Source organism: Panthera pardus, unplaced genomic scaffold (genome assembly GCF_024362965.1).
Source record: "Panthera pardus isolate Hobbes unplaced genomic scaffold, ASM2436296v1 HiC_scaffold_8, whole genome shotgun sequence".
In the NCBI taxonomy this organism is placed as follows: Eukaryota; Metazoa; Chordata; class Mammalia; order Carnivora; family Felidae; genus Panthera; species Panthera pardus.
In genome coordinates this window covers 122733062-122754927 of record NW_026527013.1, presented here as the reverse complement: position 1 = coordinate 122754927, position 21866 = coordinate 122733062, and the positions used below count along the sequence as shown (strand labels likewise).

General features: G+C 43.9%; 1 protein-coding gene across 10 annotated transcripts in view; it reads left to right on the top strand.

The window, feature by feature from the left end:
* PDE1C (phosphodiesterase 1C) overlaps positions 1-21866 on the top strand; it is a 509522-nt gene that overhangs the window by 190859 nt on the left and 296797 nt on the right. Inside the window, exons 1-2 of one of the 10 annotated variants that reach the window (XM_019443750.2) lie at positions 11715-11841; positions 12416-12518. The exons of 8 other annotated variants lie outside the window; for them this stretch is intronic. In XM_019443750.2, coding sequence (XP_019299295.1) covers positions 12418-12518 — 101 coding nt within the window. In that variant the 5' untranslated portion in view covers positions 11715-11841; positions 12416-12417. Of the gene's footprint in view, positions 1-11714; positions 11842-11971; positions 12258-12415; positions 12519-21866 lie in introns of those variants that run through there. One more of the 10 variants, XM_019443751.2, reaches the window with a different exon arrangement.

The window sequence follows — 21866 nt, the reverse complement described above, 5'->3', positions numbered from 1 at the left end:
CAGTGTTCTGCAATTGCAAAGTCATGGTATCATCGTCAGAGGGTTCTGGGTCAGAGAACTATTTGTTGATCAGACACATGGAATCAGCCTTCCACTTTACGCAAAAATACCTACTTCTGAGAGACACCATAGTGGTGGGGTAGGCCAGTGACAGGCTTGCTTCAGCTCAAATCCAGTTCTGCCACTTACGATATGACGTCGGGCAAGTTAAGTTTCCCTGTGGGGGTTTCAGGGGTTATCATGCTTGCAAAGAGGGTGGTACATACTACGTACAATTAAACAGTAGCTGTTGTTATTACTATACTGCTACTAGTACTGTTACTAACTCACATTGGCAGCAAATATTTATTTTGGGAAGGAGGAGAGATTGGATATGTCCTCTGGATACTATGCAGGGTTAAGACTGCCCTTTCAGTAACCGTGCTGGCTCTGTCCACACATGGCCTTTTAGAGCTATATTTTGACAACTGCTCAATTACCCAGATAGCCGAAAACTATGTCAGCCATGGTCCCGATGCATTATTGATGTTGGCCCTTTTCTTCCAGCTGCATTGCACGGTCCTTGTCAGTGGAGAACAGGAAGGGTATTCTCTCTCTTGTGTCCCTTGGAAGCAGGCCAGAGTGGAATCCTGCTCCAAAATGTTACTTCCCTTCAAAGGTGAAAAGCATGAGTCACATCTGGTCGTCCCCTGGGTTATTTCCGCGCCGCCCCTCCTCCGCCCGGTTTCCCCCCCTGCACCATTTCACGGGTGATTAAGGACAGGCAGGCGCGCTCCGCTGGGAGTGAGGTCAGAGCCCGGGGTGCAAAGAGGGATTTTCCTTCGCTTAGCAAACACCGGGCGACGTCACGGAGCCTCGGGGGCGCTATCCATTGCTGCGGTGAAAGCGCCTTCTGACGGGATATTGATTTGGCGAGATGGTTAGCAGCAGCTGGGACAAATGGAGCCTCCTCGCCGCTGCGGGGTTCTGGCCGCCTTGGCGGACCTGGCCGACGAGAAAAGCGTGTCCCCAATGTTTGCAAATGCCAGGGAGATGGGCTCAGCCATAGCACGAAATGACGCGGCGCCAGGCTGCTGCCAAAATGCCCAGAATAATGCGTTCACATGTACTTTTGGAGAGCAAACTCTGGTAAGCTCTCAAATGTAAGCCCCTGCTTAATTGGGTTTAAAAAAGAGAAACAGAAAAGCCCCATCACTACATTTTCAGATTTTTTTTTTTTTTTTTTTTTTTTTTTACCGTTGAATTCCGTAGCTTTTTTAAGGAGTGGTTTCCTTTCCTTCCTCCCTCCCCCCACCTCCTTTCCTTTATGTTTTAAGTGGTTTATGATGATGCATTTATTAGTCGTGGTTTCCGGGGCTGGATAGTAACCGTGGGAGGTAGGCTATCATTGCAATTTTAATCAAATTTATAATCAGTTGAATGATGTAAGTCTCCCCGCCAATATTCTGACACAAGCACATTTTCATTTGATGAGAATGTTGTTTCTAAGAGCCATAGTTATCAAATAAAGCTAACGAGGTGACCAGTAGTAAATGACCAGCCCTCTGTCAATAAACCCTTAACCAAGTTTGACTTTGCTATGAGAGATGGAGGGGTTTTGAAAAGGTCATGCATTAAAATTTCCTCTCTGACCGGCTGGTTCTAGCACATAGTTAGAGACAGATCAATCCTGCAATAAATGAATATGAAATGTGGTCCCAAGTCCCAGGCTATAGTAGCATGTTTAGGCATTGCTTGGAATTCGATCTGGCAGAATGGTTTCTGATAGATTGAGTCATATATAGAATAGGAGTATATGGGAAATTATTACTCTGATCATTAAAATTGGAACCTTCACGGCAAATGAGACTGATTTCTGCACAGGATGCAGAGGGTACTTCTGCTATGTTGTATGGACAGGTGAGGTGGGGACTGGTTTTCACAAATGCTCTTTGTGCTCTAGATGGAGACAGGAAGTATGAAAGGAAATCTTTGTTACCTAGAGACTGATGTGGAAGGCTGTGTTTGGTTTGCCCACAGTGAAGGCAGAATGGCTGCTAACAGCATCTTCACTGACTACATTGGAGCTATTTTCAAGGACTCAGCACCCTTTCTTTTCAATGCTTTGGTTTTAAATCCTCAAGTGCTTCTGAAATCCCACTGAGGAGAATAATTGTCATTTCTTCATTGACATTTAGCCCAAGCAGTGGAGAATCCATAGAACTATCTATACCTGTGGGAGTCCACCCAGTTCCGCGGGGGTACTGGTGGCACAAAGCTTTTAGAGTCTCTGGCTAAGATTTGCCTTGCATGCTAATTAATTTTAATTTGTGCCCATAAGTTTCCATTCCTCTCCATAAATCAGGTCCTACTCCCTGCTTATAGGAGTCTGTAACTCTCTCAGAAGTAGCGAGGTAAGTGTATGCCAACTTCTGATGAGTCTGTCAGTTTGTACATATGAAGGACTACGGGCCAAATCAAGGTGACTTCGGGGTCTTTTTTATTAGCACAAATCTGTCAAAAGCATATGGGTGGAAGGCATTCATGGAGACATTATTCTTTTATTCTCCTGGGTCTTAAAAATCCTTTTACTTCTGGGAATCAGAAGTACTAGAATGGGCCATTTAGATATCCCAGAGAACAATTTTGAAGATACTGTCAGGAGTATTTCCCCTCATTCCGCTTGTATCCTTAATCACACAAAAGGTAACATTTCATTTATTTGGAAGTACAGCTGCTGGATAACTGAAAGTTAGCCCTTTATGAACCAAAATGCAAGCTGGGCAGTGCCTTATTGGCCTTTCCCCAAACAACCCCAAGTTAGCTTCTGGTCTAGTTGTTTGCATGTCTCAGATGTGCTCATTGACTATAGTTCATATGGCAGTAATCATCTTGGACCATAAATGAAATAAATTTCACAGTCCTTCTCTGAGAAGCTCAAGTTGGTCGTGGGCCAGTTGGCCTGTTATGCCCTTGGGGACAGTGATGGACAGGATACTTGTGATCTCTGTCTTCTGGGATGCTAGTCTAGTAAATCCTGTAGGAATGCTACCAACAGGGAAGTTAGTTCATCATCACTGATTGAATTAGTTCAGTGTTGTCACTGTGGGTTTTGGATGTCGGAGCTCATTTCAGTCTCTCCTCAGTTCAGGTCACTTTTTCAAAAAAAATTTTTTTTAACGTTTATTTATTTTTGAGGGACAGAGAGAGACAGAGCATGAACAGGGGAGGGGCAGAGAGAGGGAGACACAGAATCCGAAGCAGGCTCCAGGCTCTGAGCCATCAGCACAGAGCCCGATGCAGGGCTTGAACCCACGAACAGCGAGATCATGACCTGAGCCGAAGTCGGACACCCAACCAACTGAGCCACCCAGTTCAGGTCACTTTTTGAGATTAGTTAGCATCTCTGATTAAGCCAGGGGACATTCTTATTCCTTTCCAGCCATTCTTCATGTAGCAACCAGAGTGACCCTTGACAAACATGTATCTCTTGGTATCCCTGAGTGATTTCTCCTTGTACTTCAAGGGAAAGCCAGCCTTTCAATCTGCCCTCAAGGCTCTGCTGTGGCCCCACCTGGCTGCCTCTGCCTCTCACCCCAGGCTACTCTGCCCTTTGTCACATCCTTCAGCCACAACTTAACTGCCTTCCATTCCTTAACCACATCAAGCTTCTTCCTGCCTCAGAATCCTTGCATATGTTGTTCTCTCTTGTCAGAAATGTTTTCCTCCTTTCTGTTAGCTGGATGATTTCTTTTCTTCCTTCAGGTCTTCGCTCAGATGTTACCTGCTTACAGAGGCCATCCTTGACCACCTAGGTGGATTAAAGATGCCTCTAAAATCTGTGTCACTTTCTTCCCTCTCCCTCCACCTTGGAAGGTAGAGTTTATTTCTCCTCCTGCCCTTGAATCAGAGCTAGCACTATGATTGCTTTAGGCAACCAAATGCAGCGGAAGTGATGCTGTGCCAGTTCTGGGCCCAGCCTTTGTGAGGGCTGGCAGCTTCTTCACCTCCTCCCTCTCAGAACGCTTGCTCTTACAAGCAAGTGAGTGAAACCATATTGGATATTATAGCTCCAATTGCATGAGAGACCCCAAACAAGACCCGTGGAAGAACTGCCTGGTCAACCCCCAAAATCACGAGGGGGCAAAAAATGGTTGCTGTTGTTCTAAACCACTAAATCCTAGAGGGTGGTATATTATATAGCAGTAGTTGGCTGATACCAACCTATTTATAAATAGGCCCCACCCCTATTGTTTTCTGTACTGGACTCTGTTTATTTTCTTTTTAGCACTTTTCACAACTTATGATGATGTTGTGTTATCTGTTTCCCTATTTGCAGGGACTGGATTTTTTATTGACCACTGCATACTTACTATCACATAGTGCCTACCACATAGTAAGCACTCAGTGAGTGAATGAACTTTAAAACTCCTAGCGTTTGTTTGTGAAATTGTGTCTGTGTTATCACCCCTCCCCTGCCCTGCTACGGAGATGAGAATCTGCAAATCTTTTTCTCTGGTGACAGTTCAAGAACAATTTTTGAGAAAAAGTTTTTTTTTTTAAGTTTATTTATTTGTTTTTGAAAGAGAGAGAAAGAAGAGAGGTATGGGCAGAGAGAGAGAGGGAGAGAGAGAGAAGCCCAAGCAGGCTCTGTGCTGACAGTGCAGAGCCCCATGCAGGGTTTGATCTCACAAATCATGAGACTATGACCTGAGCCAAAATCAAGAGTCTGACACTCAGTGACTGAGCCAACGCAACGCCCCAGGAAAAAAATTTATCATTCTTTATAAATTGTCCTTGTTAAATCACAATTCTGCTTTGCATCTACCATACACCCTCTCAACAGATTTTAATGATTCCCTACTGGCAAGAGCATACAAGGACTAAGCTTTCATATGGGAGCCCTGGCCCACCTCAATCTGCATATCCAGCCTTTGCCTGTTGTCCCTTTCTTGGCCCCCCCCCCCCCCATACTGGTCACACCAGATTCCTTGTGTTATCAGGGCCACCACATGCAATTTCATGTTCCTGGAGTCTCTCTTCTCTAGCTTTTTCCTTCAGGAAGCCTTTGCCAATGGCTTATGCATTTAGTGGTCATTCCTTCTCCTTATCTGGGAACAAACTGTTGAACCAAGTCCTCGGATAGGAGCAGGAGCCATTCTTGAGATTCAGGAAGGAAACTCAGGGCTAGTGGAGCACCGGGACATGGCTTCTGGTCTCAGCTGTGCCACTACCAAGCACTGGGTCTGGTGGACAGTTATCTAACCTGCTTGGGCTGCTTGTTCCTGTCAATGTAATTAGCAACTTGGCTAAGAGGATTGCTAAGATCCTTTTCAGCGCTGAGGTTTTCCACATTCAAATTTGCTTTACAGTGATAGGAAGAACAACCCGCTGATTTATGTGCATTTGGGTCGGAATTTGGCTGACTGTAGCATCAGCAGTTTTACATGAGCAAAATTTTCAATTTCATTAGAACAGCCAAGTTAATTCTGCTGGGTTGGCAGTGTGTTCTGAGAGGCAGAGTGGCCACCAGGGCCAGGAGTCAGGAAGCCGTGTATTGTCATGCTACCTGGCCACTAGCTGGACGGTAGACCAGGGGAGGGAAGCCAACAGATCTTTTGCACCTCATCCGCCTCATGTCAAAACTTGAGATAAAAATAATGTGTTTCACTAACTTCAGGATTGTTTTGAAGAACTAATGTACATAATAATGGCAGTGCTTTGATAGGTTGTTACCAAACTGTTACTGAAATGAAATTATTGAGGTATCTCTTTGTCGAGATGATAAGTCTCCTTGTATTTACCTTGGGTGCCCTGCCCACTCCAAGGTACTGTACCATTTCCAGTTTCCTTCCGTTCATGTCCCGTTGGATGGATGAGATGGTGGAGGAGCTATACTATGTTATGAGAGCTTTCAGTGTTTAAGGTACTGGCAGTGTTTTTTTTTTTTTTTTTTTTTTTTTTTTTTTTAAGCTCCTTACAAAAATCCTCTATGGGAGTTCTATTAGTTAGGATTTTTATGGTTGCCAGTGACAGAACTCTGATTCAAGTTAGCTCAAGTGAGAAAATATGGGGGGAGGGGACATTTGTTTGGTTCATATAACTTAAAAGTCCATGGGTAGCTCTGGCTTCAGCCATAGCAGGATCAAGGGGCTCAAAAAGATCCTGTAACATTTGTTTCTTGTTGTCTTTAGCTTTTCTCTCTGTTTTCCTCAAAATGTTTCCAAGCATTTTTCTGGTATATTTTCTCTACATGGTAACGATGTACCCGGGCCAAGATAACCTCAAGCTTTATAATGCTATCTCAAAGAAAAGACAGACCCTCTCTCTCTCTCTCTTTCCCAGTGGCCACATCAAATCTCTCATAAGGAACCAATATTAGATCTGCTTTAGTTATGTGGCTCCCTTAGACTGGTCACTTTGTTCAGAGATACAGGGTGGATGGCCTTGATTGGCCAACCTAAGTGATGTTTATTATAGTCAAATCTAGCCGGTGGTAGCACTCCAGTTTTCCTGCAGCTTTTTTTGGAGGGCCAAAAAAGCATGGTTGTGCCAGGCCAGGCTTGGGTTTCAGATGGGGGTATGTGAGAGCTAAGAAGGGATCCAGAGGTCACTGAGTCCAACCCAGCCATGGCCAGAGAAGAGAAGTTTCGTGTCCTAGGTCACATGTGATTCAGTGCTACACTTAGCCCTTCAGTTTGTCTGTACCACCTCCGGTGGAAGCATCACATGAACTTGTCCTGTCAGAGCAACTGAAGGATCCTGCCACAGAAAGGAGCAAACACTGGGCCACACGCAGGTTACATGAGACCACTCCTGGCCTGGGACTCCATCCTCTTTCTTCTCCTGTCTCCTCTCCCCCGCTCTCTGGGCCAAACTCTGGATGGTTGAGATGTTGGCTACTCAGAGCCCCATTTCAGATGGGCCTGAGAACGGGGGTCCTCTGTGCTTAGCAGTTCACTGCCTCTTCTTGCACTTTCTTTTTTCAGGTGGAGGTGGTTCCTGGGACAGAGTCTGACCCAAATTATAAAACCACAATGAGAGGACTTCAAAGGGAAAAGACAGTGTAACTGTCACCAAAGAGGCCCCTTGCCAGAAAGGGAAGCCAATGGGAGAGAAGACAGTGTGTCTTCTCTATTGTCTCCATTGACGATATGTCAATGTCTCTATTGACATTGTGTTATGTTCTGGCTTGAGTGGGAAAGAGGGGCTGATATGCCTGGTGGTGCTACTTCTGATATCCTTAATGCTTCTCTAGAATTCTCCCCCATCTCCCTACTGAGAGACTCTCTGGATGATGCCACTCCTGAGTCATGAAAACTGTAACAAGGGCTCTGGTTTGCTTCATGAAGGTCAAAGCAAGCGGTCCTAATCTTGTAGCTGGAAGACAGGGGTTCGTGGGAGACAGTGCTGTGCTTTTTCTGATTTTATCTTTTTTCTTTGTGCAACTCTTCGTTCTCCGTAGGCTGAGGAGCTTGTTTGTATTTGATAGCCAGATTCTTCTTATGGAGCCCTGGTGATCATTTGCCCCATGGTTGTTGCACACGCCCATGGTAGGTTCCTGGAGAGCTGACCTCCGTGTGTGCTGCATATTCAGGGCAGCGAGTACCCTTGACATGTAACCATGCCTTCCTCTGCCTTGAGCCACCCCCAGCTCTCCATCATCTGGAGAGAGACTGAGTTACTTCTGTGACCACAGAGTCTGGCGGACCCTTTCAGCATTTTCTCCTGCCTGTCTTAGTCATGCCCTTATGGTCAAGCCACATAAAAGTGTTTGTGAAGAACTGTACACTCTACACCTTCTCATGCTTCTGTGTTTCTTTTCAAGCAGTGTGCTCTTCCCAGAGTCACCTGCCTCCACCCATCTTCCATGTAAACAGCTTCTTCAGATCCATTTTCCTGATCCAGTTCGAATGTCACCTCTGCTATGTTGCCTTCCTAATTCCCCCACAGTATCAGTGACCCTTCACCTGTGATCCTGAAGCCCTACCCTTTTTACTATATACCCTTTTACTTGTCTTTATGTGTCTGCAAGGAGGTGGTATAACAAAGGGAAAAGAACAGGAGGTTTGCACTTGGTCTGGGGTTAAAGCCTGGCTCTGACACTTATTGACCGCATGTCTTTGCAAAAGTGAGCTGACCTTTGGGAGCCTTTTCTGTCTTTGCTTATAAATGGGCATGATGAACTCTTTTGAAGTGTTTTCTTGAGGAGGAAACAACCTGTGATGTGCTTAGCATGGCACTTGGCATTTAGTTGTGCTCAATAACTGGTAAGGGTAGTGGTTGTGGTTATTGTGATTATTGTTGGGTTATGAAATCTTAGAGATGAAAGGGACCCGAGGGGTAATTCTTATGCCTACAAAGCTTGATGCCTCCTCCCTTGTCTGATAGTCATCTGGCTTCTCCTTGAACTCTGCCACAGACAGGGAGCTCACTTTCTCTCTGATCTTATGATGCAGAGGGGCTTGCTAGTACTTAGGCTAAGTTACTCTATGTCTATTTGGGGAAATATTTTATTTTATTATTTTTTAAAATAATTTTTTAAGTTTATTTTGAGAGAGAGAGAGTGCAAACGAGGTAGGGGCAGAGAGAGAGGGGAGAGAGAGAATCTCAAGCAGACTCTGCACCATCAGCACAGACCCTGATGCGGGGCTGGAACTCATAAACCATGAGATTATGACCTGAGCCTTAACCAAGAGCCGGACACTTTACCGACTGAGCCACCCAGGTGCCCCTATTTGGGGAAATACTCTCATTTGGCAGTTATATTTATGTATATAAGTATGTATGTTTATGTACATTACATATTTACACATGTATGCATGTCTCTGTGTGTGTATATGTGTGTGTGTGTGTGTGTGTGTGTGTGTGTATTTAGTGATGTTTCACCATATAAGATTTCCTAAAACGTCTTACTGAAAAAGTCGGGTTAGGAAGTTACAATGGAAATTAACCTCCAAAGCAAAGTTTTGAGTGGCTTTGCATTTTCTTAGATTTTTTGTTTTTGGGTGGATTTGCATCTACTTATTGCTTGTCTCTGGGTGGAATGCCAGTGGAAATTGTGGCTTGTAATGCTGTTGCAACTATCAAGCATATCCTGCCTGTGATACATAAAGAGAATAAAGTCTGAGTGACATAATAACATGGTGCATCTAAAAGTAGTAATACTTTGTTGGCAGAGAGAAGACAACCTTTCATAATGTGCTTTAGAAACAACCCTGGATTAGGAGCAAGAAATCCTAAGGTAGTCTATGGTACTTTAGCCTCAGTTTTCTCATCTGTGAAGTGGGAGTATTTGCCACACAGGGATGGGATATAGAGAAGGAAGAGGTGGACTCCGTCTCTGAGAACTAAGCACTCCCCACTCCCCTTCCCCATTCAACCAGAGCACCACTTTCTATAATCTTTAAATATGAGGTGTGCACTGGAGTCCCTTATAAAATGTTATTCTACATAAAATGTTCTGTTGCTTAAAAAATCTGTAAACTTCTACTAAACCAGATTATCTTTAAGGTCCCTCCCACTCCAAAAACTATATGGCTCTAAAATAAAAAAAAAAAAAAGTGATAGATCTTTACTAATTTTCTAATGTACAGTTTTAAAAAGTTTTTAAAAATGAAACAAAATTACTTTTTAGAAACTTTTTAAAGGATTTTTTTTTGTCTTCCCTTTCTGATGGGCTTAATTGTAGTGAACAATTATTCCTTTCCTTTTTCTTCCAAAATTCACTTTTCTCTGACTTAACCCAAATCCTACTCAGACAAGGAAAAGGTCATACATATGGTGGAGGGCAGGAAGATGAATATGCTTTATTATTCTCTTGTATCCTTTCATCCCAGGCCAGTCCTTGGAGAAACCATGCCATAATTAAAATATGTTTTCAGCCATGTGCATGTCCCTTTTCAGCAATTCCTTTCCCCAGTTCTCTCCAGATGACCTCATAGAATCATAAAGTTGGAACAGATGTAAAAAATCTTTATGCCTAAATTCTTTACATTAGCCAGGTGGAAAATGGGACCCTGTGAGGGGAACAGATTTGTACTGGATAGGGTAATGAGCCATAACTCAAACGCTTTTCCAGGTCAGTTCATTTTCCAGTGGGTCTGGATAACCTCTTTGTGCTTTAGCTCTCTTGTAAAATGGGGATGATCATAATAGTATTTGCGTCCTAGAGTTGTTGCCAGTGTTATGTGAGCATAGAACCTTAGAGCAGTGCTCAGACTAGAGACAGTTTGAGATACCTGTTTGCTGCTGTTATCATTGCTACACTTCCATATTCTGACAGCAGGCTGCCCAGAGTTCACAGAGATGGAAACCTCTCTGGGGACCATGCTGCCTCCCATCTTGCATCCCCAAAACAAGTGGTTAAAACAATGTCTTTTTTTTTTTTTTTTTTAAGCATCCAGTTCTAGCAGGTCACTGCTTCCTGCTGGGTGACATTGGGTAGGTAATTGGTTCTTTTCAGATATATCAATTTCATGTTAACATGGTGGCTGCTTAATACTACCTTTGCCTGGTAGTAATGTGTTAACTCAGTGATAATGTATGTGGTTCCAGAAAATCTGTAAGGACTGACTTTAATGAGGTGACTTCAGATTGTGTGGCAGGTGAGTGTGTAAGTCCTTTTCAATCAAATAGATCTGTCATCTCACCTTGTGGAAGATACCTTCTTCCACTGGAATGAATGGGGCTAGCTGTGCCATCTCCACCACTGGATGGATGGAAACCTCTAATTTCTGGAAAGTAAATGCCAACCATCGAATGGGTGAACGTTTAGGATTTTGACACTATCATTTTATTTGTTTGTCAAGGTCACAATGAATGTAACTTTACTTGAGCAATGAAGAAACATGAGTTCTTACCTTTAAGTCTCTCATTTTTGAGAAGCAGGTATGTAACTGATGGGTAGCCAAAGGACGCTGGGAGTGTGACTGAAAGAATCTAACTGCTTGTGAGGGAACTATGGTTACAGGGCAGGCTGCACTCAGAATCTCAGGAGCCCCGAGTCCCAGCTTTGAAATGGCCCAGGGAAGTGTTGGTGGCTTCTTCTAGATGGGAGTTTGACCACCAGTTCTGTGAGGTCAGTCAGGGCTGCAATCACCCAGAGCCAGGATCTTCTAGTGTTCTGTCTGTGGTCTCTCTCTTAATCCCACCGCGCTTCCCAGCTCCATAGCTGGTCCCATTCTTCCCAGAGCACACAGGGTGTTATTGACACTGTGAATGACCTAGGGGGAAACAGACGGTGCGTTGCCACTCTGTGGAGCTGAAACTCTTTGCCAGTCTCAACGTCTGCTCAGCCGTCGCCCCGCGGGGACCTCTTGAGTATGTGGAATCGGTGGAAACTCCTACCTCCTCACTGTTGGTTTCTATTTTCCTTTTCTCCGCACCATGGGTGGGGGGTGGGGGGAGAAACGAAGACTCTCAAGAGCAGGAACGTAGCAGGACCTTCTAAGTGTGACGTGTGGTTACTTTAGTCCTTACCAATTGCTTTAATATTTCAAAATGGAAGCGGCTCAAGGGAGGACGAGTAGGTGAGCCATACCTGAGGGCTCCCCCCATAAACTCCGCGGAAGCTCGCCGCCGCGCCGTTTGCTCCGCAGCCCCCCGGGGGGCCCGCAAGCCCGGGGTCCCTGGGCTCGCGCGTGGCGCCGCGGGCCTGGTCTTGTGTGCGCCGGGGCGGTGCGTGGCGCGCGGGGCCCCGGGTCCGAGGCCAGAGCCTGGCGAGCCTGTGCCCCGCGGACCGCGCTGCCCGGCGCGCCCCTCCCTGCGCGCCCGCGGGTGTCACACCAGACGCCAGCCCCGGCGCGCTGACAGACGACTTTTCTCAGTTGTCACTTTTCTCGCTTGTCAGCGGAGCTGCTGGTAAGTGAAAGAAAACAGAGACGGGGCGCGAAGGCTGCGAGGCGGTGGGGTGGGGGGGAGAGAGGGGGCGGGACGGGAGGGGGGAGGCCGCGGGGCGCCCCGGGCTGGGGGCGCGGGCGGAGCCCCGTGCGCAGCCTCGGGGTCGGAGCACCCCGCCCGCCCCAGCTCCCCCTCGGCGCATCCCCTCCCCTCTCTCCCCTTCTCACTGTCTCTCCTCCACACTCGGTCCTCCTTCGTTCCCCCCAGTCCTTCAGCGGCCTCACGGTTCGCTTCTGTGGCTTTGTTAAAAAAAAAAAAAAAAAAAATCCCATTAGGTCCAGGTGCTTTCTCCTTGAGCAGCTCGGGACCATGGCTGGTTCCCGCAGCCGCCTCCAGGAGGCACCTGGGCCGGGGGTCGCCGGCGCTGCGAGCCCCCTGTAAGTCCGGGTTTGGGGGACCCAGAAGGAGGAGCGCGCGCAGAAAGTGACAGGCAAAGGCGCGCGGCGCACGGCTGGGGCTCGAGGGCCGGCCCGGCGAGGAGGCGGGGAGGGCCAGCCCAAACTCTCCCAGCCTCACTCCCACTGATAACCTGCAGCTATGGAGTCGCCGACCAAGGAGATTGAAGAATTTGAGAGCAACTCTCTGAAATACCTGCAACCCGAACAGATCGAGAAAATCTGGCTTCGGCTCCGAGGGCTGTAAGTAAATCCATTTACTTCTCTTGCCCCGTTTCTGTCTGCAGTCAGTATTTTACTACACAGCTACAGCCATGACTGCTCACCCTGTTCCCGCATGGCCCTTTAAGTACAGCCCTAGAAGTTCCACAACTGCTTCTCTGTTAATTACAGTCACTGCTACCTCCCCCCCCCCCTTTTTTTTTCAAAAGAGACTTTTCCGAGTGTTTTAGAATGCCTTGCTATTTCCAAAGCATACTTTCTTTGGGGGAAAGAGGAAATGTCCTTAGATTTCAGTTGTAGTAGCTCAGTACCCATGGAGATGTTTCTGGTCCTTTTGCCCAGGGAGAAAATTCTGGGGACTGTTAATCGAAGGAAGACTTATTCTCTGCAAAGTGCTTGCAAACATCTTGGCAGGTGGTCCAAGAACTTACCTTCCCTTCAAATTCTACATGCATTCTGGCTGCTAAATTTTCCTCTCGTTCTCCCCAGCCTAGTTCAACTTCTGATATTTTCTTAGGGTTCTTTCTCTCTTAAAATAGTCACCAGAAGGAAGGGGCTATTTTTGGAGAAAGTGGGGGTCAGAACCAACAGTGGAGTTTCCTAGCAGTATTTGAATAGTGAAATAGTACATTTGCTTTCAATATAGTGGCCAGAATTCTAGTTGGACTGATGGACAGAGATCTCTGAGTTTCATTCACTTCATTGGGTTCTGTCTGGTTTTGGGTACTGAGGAGAGGTGACCTGAAAATACATGGTATTTTCTGTGAAAAGATTTTATAGATAATGAAGAGCTGGTTACCCCATTCAGGAAGCTCTAGTGATATCTGTGTATTTACATCTTGCTTCTCAGTTGACCAGTCAGATCCCAAAGACATCTTTCATAACTACCCGATACTCATTTCATTAGACATTTGGCATCAAATATCTAGTGCAGTTAAAAAAACAATTTTTTCTCCAAATATATTATCCAGACATTCTGTTCCTTATGAAGGACAAAGATGGGAATACCAGCTCCTTCCTTGGCAGTTTGTTTGCTTTGCTGTAGTTATTGTTTTTGAAAACATGTGTGTGCGTGCGTGTACACACACACACACACACACACACACACACACATCACATCCCAAAACAAAATCAAAACGGCACTGATCTAAGTTAGCTTCATCTTAGAGGAGACCACCTCCTGACCAGGGTATTCAGAGTTTCTAAAGGGAAGCAATGACGAAAGTGTATGTTTCTTTAAGGGGTCCCCTAAAGTGTAATTTATAAAAGCCCTTCCATTAATAATCTAAGTGAGTTTCATTGCCATTGATCTAAAGGGGAAACCATGCCAAATACTATGATTTTTGAGTTGTCTGGCTGCTGTAAGCAAGCAGAGGTGGTAAACTTGTGTGGAAATTTTGTCGTTTTGGTTGGCAGACTGTCCTGACAGTTGAGATGCGTGCAAGGCAGCACCTCTTTCAGAGCAGTGTTTACAATAAACTCATGTCGTAGGTAATGAGCATTCAATCTGATCATACTGTGGTGCACACAGAGAGTTGTTGGCCTCTACAGTCTGGGTCCAAGGTATGCAGTGTAAAAGGGCAGTCAGGCTGGTCTCCTTGCCATCTCGGCTGGAGGGACTCATCTGCACACACTCAGGACTGCTCTCTGGCTGCTTTACAATTACAGCCAACTCCATGGAGCTACTCAGGCTAGAGAGGAGTGTTTGGGCAAATCAGCCAGGCTGAGAATGTGTGTAAAAAAGCATTTAGTGCTTACAACACACTGTCTTGTAGCTTTCTGCTTCATATCTTGTAGGCTTCTCTCCCCAAGGTGTTGGGGTGTGATATAACCACATTTTTGTTCTCTAGTCTCTCATATCTACTCAGCATCCGGTGCCTTTGAACATGAAAGGTGTGGGTTGATTCTTTTCCAAGTGTGTGTTTTTGAATTCCTCTCTTTACCCTTCTACTGAAACGCTCTGCCTAACAGCAATCCTAGGAGATCTGTTGCTTCATTTTCTGTTTCGAAAAGGACATGTTCCTACCGTAATTATGGCATAGTTTTTTACTACTGTTAATGGTTCTTACTGCCACTTAAAAAACCAAAACAGTAGTGCTGTGATAAGTTGCTAAAGACTCTGGAAACCAAAGGCATGCTTATTTATACCACTTGGAATAACACTTTCGCAGTTCACAAACTAGAAACCGTTAGGAGGTGGAAGGGTATGTTTCTATTTGTCCACACAACAGACTGTCAGTAAGAGAAAGGAAGCAGCCCTTTCATCATTTTATAAATACCCAATAGTCCTATTGGATTTTTAAGTAAATTTATTACCATGACTCCCTTATAGAAAGGGCTTTATAGGTGATCACAGATAGTCAGGAATTTAGTTCAGCTTGTTTGGGAACCATCTAAGTTCAGGACTTGATCATCTCATGCCTGGACTGTTCAGTGGTGTCTTCTTCTTGTCAGTATCTTTTCTATTCAATTTACTATTGAATTTTTCATCTCCTGTATTAGAGCATAATAAGTTCCTTGAGGACGGACACTTTGTGTGTCTTGCTTACTGCTGTACCTCCAGTGTACAGAGCAGGGTCTGGCATGTAGTAGGTGTTCAGTAAATAGGTGATTAAGGAAACATAAAGACCCAAATATGAACTTTATAATATTCAACATGAATGTATATATCCAAATATATTTGGATCAGCTTATAGGCCATGTGACGTATCAACACAGTATTCCATGAACTAGGTGGGAGGCAGGTTTTGTTAATATCATTACCCAGATCGGGCACAGAGATCTAAACTGAGGTAGGAACAGATGTGGCAAAGCCACAACCCAGGGCTGAATCCCACTCTTGTTTATCTAAGTTCTCTTTTTCCCTCCCCATATCCTCTTCCCTTCTGTGCACTGGCCTGGAGTGGTCTTTACCAGCAGTGAGAGGATTGTTGCTCCTGCTATTATTATCTGCCAAGAATCTAAAGCATAGGAGAATATAGGGAATGATCCTGTATACATTACAACCTCTACCCATCCCCCTTCCATGCTTTATTTTTTTCTCTTACACATCTCACCACCTGAATGCTAGGTATTTTTTTTTTTATTACGTTTATTGTCTGTCTTCTCTAACTAAAACATAAACTTCATGAGGACATAGTTTTTCTAGTCTGTTTTGATCACCGGTGTGTCCCCAGCACCTACAATACTACCTGGTGTATAGTAAATTATCAATATGTATTTGAAACCTAGAGCTCATTCACATATTTCTCTGGGGAAAAAAATTGGGAAAAACTCTTAATCTAGCCTTGTAGCATCATCGCCATGCTCATAGTACATCGAATACTGGAAATGTGAATTTTAAACACTATGTACCCCAGCTGAGATGGCAAAACCCTGCAAGTGTTGATATTTACCATAATGACGACTCTTTTTCCTTGCGTGAAGTGCTGAATACCAATGTATAGAGACCAACTGTGATTTGAAGGTTGTGGTGTTCCTCATCCTCACTCTGCAGCTCTCAGACCCATGTTCATGTTCCTCTTTGCTGGGAGGGAACGATACTGACACCTGAGCTTTTTAATTATGTCGTTCAAAGGGATGCTATCTGCTTACATTTCTGGGATGAGCCTCTTTTTTTTTTAAACCCATTTTCGTTTCTGTAAACCTCGGTTTCCCCTCAGTGCTGTTGTCATACTTCTTTCCTCTGCAAAGAGGGTGGAATTTCTAAGGGTCCCTCCCGATGGCTGTTTTGTTAGGGAATCTTCCAATCAGGGAAAATACGACAACGGCTGTACTTTATTCCTCTGGTGATGTGGGGGAGCCTCACGGCTGCATAGGTTTGAGTCATGACTTGTACCTTGGGTCCTGACCAAGGGTTTTTCTATTGCCAGACTGTTCTATGATGACAAAAAAGTGTTTCTATACCTTTTTTTTTTTTAGTTGAGAGCAAGTGAACAGGTTTCACTTATTCTGTTGTCAAAATTGTAATTAAGCTACAATGTGTTTATTTTTCCTTACTATGAGGTAGTCAGTATAATAAATTTTATGTTTATATAACACTTTCTATGAAGATGATGTGTTCTTTTGCATTATCTAAAATGATATCATGATATAAAGGGAGGTAAATAGCCATTAAGGTAACAGACTGGGACTATTGTCTATTCAGTGGGCTTTCCCATTCCCCAATGTGTTAATAGACCCTGCCTCCCTCCTGATTAGGGATGAGCTCAAGACCCAGGACTGGCAAATCTTAGAATTTGACCTTCGTGGCAAGAGTGGTAGGTAGGTCTCAGGTGTGGCATGGAACCGAGTGGTAAAGTCCTTTGTTGGCATTGCTCTCTTGGCCGCTGGAGAGTGCCGCTTTCCCTTCTTCTGGGTTTTCCTGGTGGCTGCCACTGGCTCAACTTCCCAATTCATGGGGAAGACCTTTCTGTGATAGGAGACAGTGAAGCCACCACTTAGGGAAAAGCAGAGGGGAGAATATGGAGTGGAAATCCCCGATCTGCTCCCAGAAGCCCCAGTTTCTGTACTCTGGCAGCTCTACCACCAGCCAGGCTGTTTCTGCTAAGGTTACTTTGAGTTTGACTTCTCTCAAAGGGTCTTCACTAATATCCCACTGAAGTACCGAGACCTTAAGTGATTCTTCCAAACTACACAGCAAAGATGTGAGGGAAAGCCATAGACAAAGAAGCTTGGATATCTGGTTTCATATTTCTTATTTAATGAAGCCCTCTGCTGCTGTATTTTCTCTGTACTCATCTGAAAGTTTTAATAGCACCATCAATGTTCAGGCAACATTAGTTTACTCAGTTAACATTTACTGAGTGTCTGTTATATGCCGGGCACTTTCATAAGCTCTGGGTGTGCGAGAGTAGATAAAATACCTGCCCTTCAGCACTTCCAAAGCTGGCAGGAGAGACTGAAAGGAAAAGCCGGAAGTGTTGACTATAGTTACAGAGGGATACACAGAGAGCCACCTCTATCTGGGTTGACCAGAGAAGGTGTTGCGGACTGGCAGTCAGCTGCAGATTTATTCTAGCGGAGTCCTTAGAGTTACAAGGAAGAGACTTGCGCAGATCCTTTTCATTCATGTCAGCCTTGTGCAAAGATGCAAAGAAGTGTTTTGCAAAGATTTGAGGAAGCAAAGAGTCCTCTAGTCAGCCCAGAATAAATCAGCCCAGAATTATGAGCTGGTTTTATGGGCAACTGGGAAAGCTCTTCTACTTACTAGGGATAAAGCCTGAATCCTAGTGCCCTTCTCTATGCTCACTTCTCATCGATAATCTCCAAAAGGAGAGGGTGTGGTTGGGTCAATTTGCTATCATCCAATGTTGAACTACTGGACAGAAATCTCCCAGGTCACCTCAAAAGCACTTGGCCCCTGGGCATCTGGGTAACCCAGTTGGTTAAGCGTCCGACTTCGGCTCAGGTTATGATCTCGCAGTTCATGAGTTTGAGCCTCCTGTGGGGCTCTGTGCTGACAGCTTGGAGCCTGGAGCCTGCTTCAGATTCTGTGTCTCCTGTCTCTCTGCCCCTCTCCTGCTCGCACTCTGTCTCTCTCTCTCTCTCTGTCAAAAATAAATTAACATTAAAAACAAAAGCACTTGGCCCCTAAATTGGTCCCTGGTCCCTTAGGGACCTCACAGGGTTACCTTTCCCTATAAATCAATTAATTCCCAAGAGCCTTAGTTACTTTCCTTGAAAGGTAGCTGTGTGATATCCTCTTGCAGCTTATCAAGTGCAATTTTGAGGGATAGATGAAAGCTGATGAATGGAGGTAACAGAGTGTGCAGAGGTACAGAGGCATGGGAGATGGTGGCCCGTTGAGGAGGAGTGAGAGAGAATGTTGGAAAGGAAGGCATGCGCCAGGTAGTAACACATGGAATTTTAGGAGATTTGCTTTTTGTTTTATTCAAAACTGTACATGCTCATAGTTTAAGGAGGCAAATATTTGAACACATTTTGCTATATTACACACACACACACACACACACACACACACACACAAATGTGTTCCACTCTCCATTCATCCTACAGAGAATATTTTTTATTTTGTACAGGTAATTTTAAGGAGTTTTCATCTTATCTCTTACTTATAAGGAAGTGTTAAAAGGCTTTAAGCTGGAGGGTAACAAATTGAGATTTGAATTTTAGGATGGCTACTCTGGAAGAAGTGTAGAGGACAGACTGGTGATGGAATTTGAGGCCTGGCGACTGTTTGGAGAAGATTCTTGAATTTAGTGTAGTGCCAGTTAGTTTTGGAGCAGAGAGAGAAAGGGAAGTTGTCTTCCAAGTTTGTTTTGGCTTGGGTGTCTTAGTTTGGTGCCATTTGCCTTATTAGGGGCCATGGAGAGGAGAGCAGGCTGGGATAAAGCAGAGTGATAAACTTGGGTTTAGATATGTTGAAATGGAATGGCCTCTGGAAGATCCATGTAGGTGTTGGTGATAGTCTGGAACTATGCAGAGACCTTTGGCTTGGAGCAGTGGGTCTGAGAGTCATGGTTCTGAGGAAAAGCCTCGCAAACAGATGACCTAAGAAAGAGGAGCTTCACGTGAATCTCACTAATAAAGCAATGCCAAAAGAATAATCTAAAAAATTACTTATTTCCTCCAGATTATGTATTTTAGGGTATTAATTGGCCCTTCCAATCTGTCACGTAATTGGAATGGCTTGGCATATTTTTGTTGGTCTCCTATTCTATACCAGATACCAGGAGCTTCAGAGGAGATATAGAAAAACTCTGTTCTCAGGAAATTTAGAGTCTAGTTAGGGAGACAGTATAAATCTTTATACATGTGAAAAGTTAAAAAACAACAATAAAAGTATGTGCAATAATTAATTGCTAAATAAGTGATGTTGACACAATGTCCTAGGATTCAGAGAAGGAAGACATTTGTATATGAGGGATTATTTTTGAGTCTTTCTTTTCCTAATAAAGATCAATAAAGTCTCACCTGAATAGGTTCTTAATGTATATTAAGAGGGAGAAAGAGGTAAATATATAAATGGTAAAGGGGTTTTTACATTTAGAATGAAATTTTCTTTACTTGAATACTAATGCAGTATATTAGTACATCATCACTTGCTTAACATAATTTGGTTGTGCTGACTTATTAGCTAATTACAACTCACTATTTATCAAGCTAAGTATTTATTATTTTGACCAAGCTTTACAGCCTCTATTGGTTGGGATGCAGCCCTGAGTAGAGGGTATTTCTACATTTCTAGCTCGATTTTCTGTCTTTAGTTTTCTTTGGCTCATAGAAACTGCTTGGTTCCAGTTTTTCCATATGGAGGGAAAGCACTTACATGACCTGAGTCACGGCTTTTTGATTAGAGACTAAGAAAAATAATTGTTGAGTCTGAGGCCCATAAAGTAGTCTTTAACAGCTTGGAGAATGAGCATCACAACTTCTCATTAGCAATAAAAAGTGGATTCCCCAACAAATGGAACACTCTGTTTCTGGAGAAAGTATACTGAATCCATGTCAACTTTGGTATTCTTCAGACTTATTGAACTGTACTCTATTAAAGACCTTTTGACAGCTCTTATTAAATAAAATAAATGAGTCTTCATGAGTGTAAGAAAAGCCTAGATGTTTCTAGGTTGTGAAATAATGAAAAGCTTTAGAGAATAATTCAATTGAGAAGACATAATTTATGATTATAGGTAATGAATTTTATTGATATATCTGAACGACTACACGTACAACTATATGTAGGAAAGTAATCCATCACTCATTCACTAGGCAAACATTTCTCCGGCACTTACCATGCACCAGGCACCAGGCAGTGAGAAGCAAGATAAAGGCTCCCTCCTTTAGGGAACATTCAGTCTACTGGTAGAAGCAAATATTAAATATGTAATTCCACGAGTAATTATTTATATTGACGAGTGCTGCAGAAAAATATAATAGAGGGCTCAAACCTGGTGCAAAAATCAGGGAAGGCTTCTTCGAGGAAGTGAGATTTAAAACGAGCTATGAAGAACAAGTAGGTATTCGTTAAGTAAAGAGTTCAGGAAGAGTGTTCTAAGGTATTCAGGGGCTGGGAAAACAGCATGTGCAAAAAAGCCAAAGGATCATGGCACCTCTGAAAAAACAGGAAGGCCACGTGGCTAGAGTCAAGATTGTATAGAGACAGGAGTCTCAAGATGTGGCTAGAGAGGGATTGGATCTTGCTTCTTTTTTATTTTATTTTATTTTATTTTATTTTATTTTATTTTATTTTATTTTATTTTATTTTATTTTATTTTATTTTATTTATTTCTTCAGCTAAGACAGCAGAAGAGATGATTTATTGTACATGTGCCACATTCAGCTATAAATGAAAACAGAATTAGTCCTGAAAAGTCACAGGTCCAGGGCAAAGGACCAAAAGGGACTGTTTTGATATGAGCAAGGTGGGTCTCAAAGGTGGTCATTGTGATGAGATGGTGATGGATTTCTAGATCCATTGAATCAAGCTTTAGAGAGTAGACATGTACCAACAAATTGGTACTAGCATCCCTGACCTCTGGCTTTCCTGTTTCTGCTCCTGTGGTTTCCACGGGTGCAGAAGTTAGCAGTTTACTTGGACCTCTGCCTCAGCTTTCTTGTTTTACACTTTAGCCTGCACATTCACTGCTTCCCTTGCTTGGCTGTCATGGCACGGAGGTCTCCCAGACGATGGCCCTAAGGCTGAGAGGCTTCTTCTTTAGACCAGGGGTTTTACCAGTGGGAAGCCATTGTAGGTCTATAGGGATGGATTTGAGAGATTTTCAGGAGGCAGACTCAACAGGATTTGGATGTGGGAAATGGGGAAGAGTGTGGAATCTAGGAAAACTCCTAGGTTTTTAGCTTCATTCCTAGATGCTATTTACTTAGATCAGGTCCACTGAGGTGGGGTGGGGGTTAATGTTGTAGGTTTGGTTGTGCATGGGAGCACAATGAATGGGGAGTAGAGATAATGAGTTCAGTTTTGGACATACTGAATATGAGGGGCCTATAAGATGTCCTTGAATAGATGTGGTGAAGCCATGAGCAGTTGGATAAATGAGTCTGGAGATAAATGGAAAAGCCTGGTTTGGAGGTATAATGTATAGTCCAACAAAGTAAGAAGAAAAATAAATTATATGTATGTATATACACAGACACACACAGAGGATGCAGTTTAGTGTGACACCCTAAATAGTCTGACAGAAGGTGCCAGAAGACTGTAAGTTTATATATATTTTCTCATTGACATTTTCTTGTCCAACATATGGGTAAGGCCAGCTCATAATGTGTACATAGCTTTGCTTGGAACCTTTATATTGACTACTTGGTGCCATGCTCACCATAACATGGATTTGGAACAGAGACAAAAACCTGAGGGGGTGGGGAAGGCAGGATCATTCCCAGTATTCC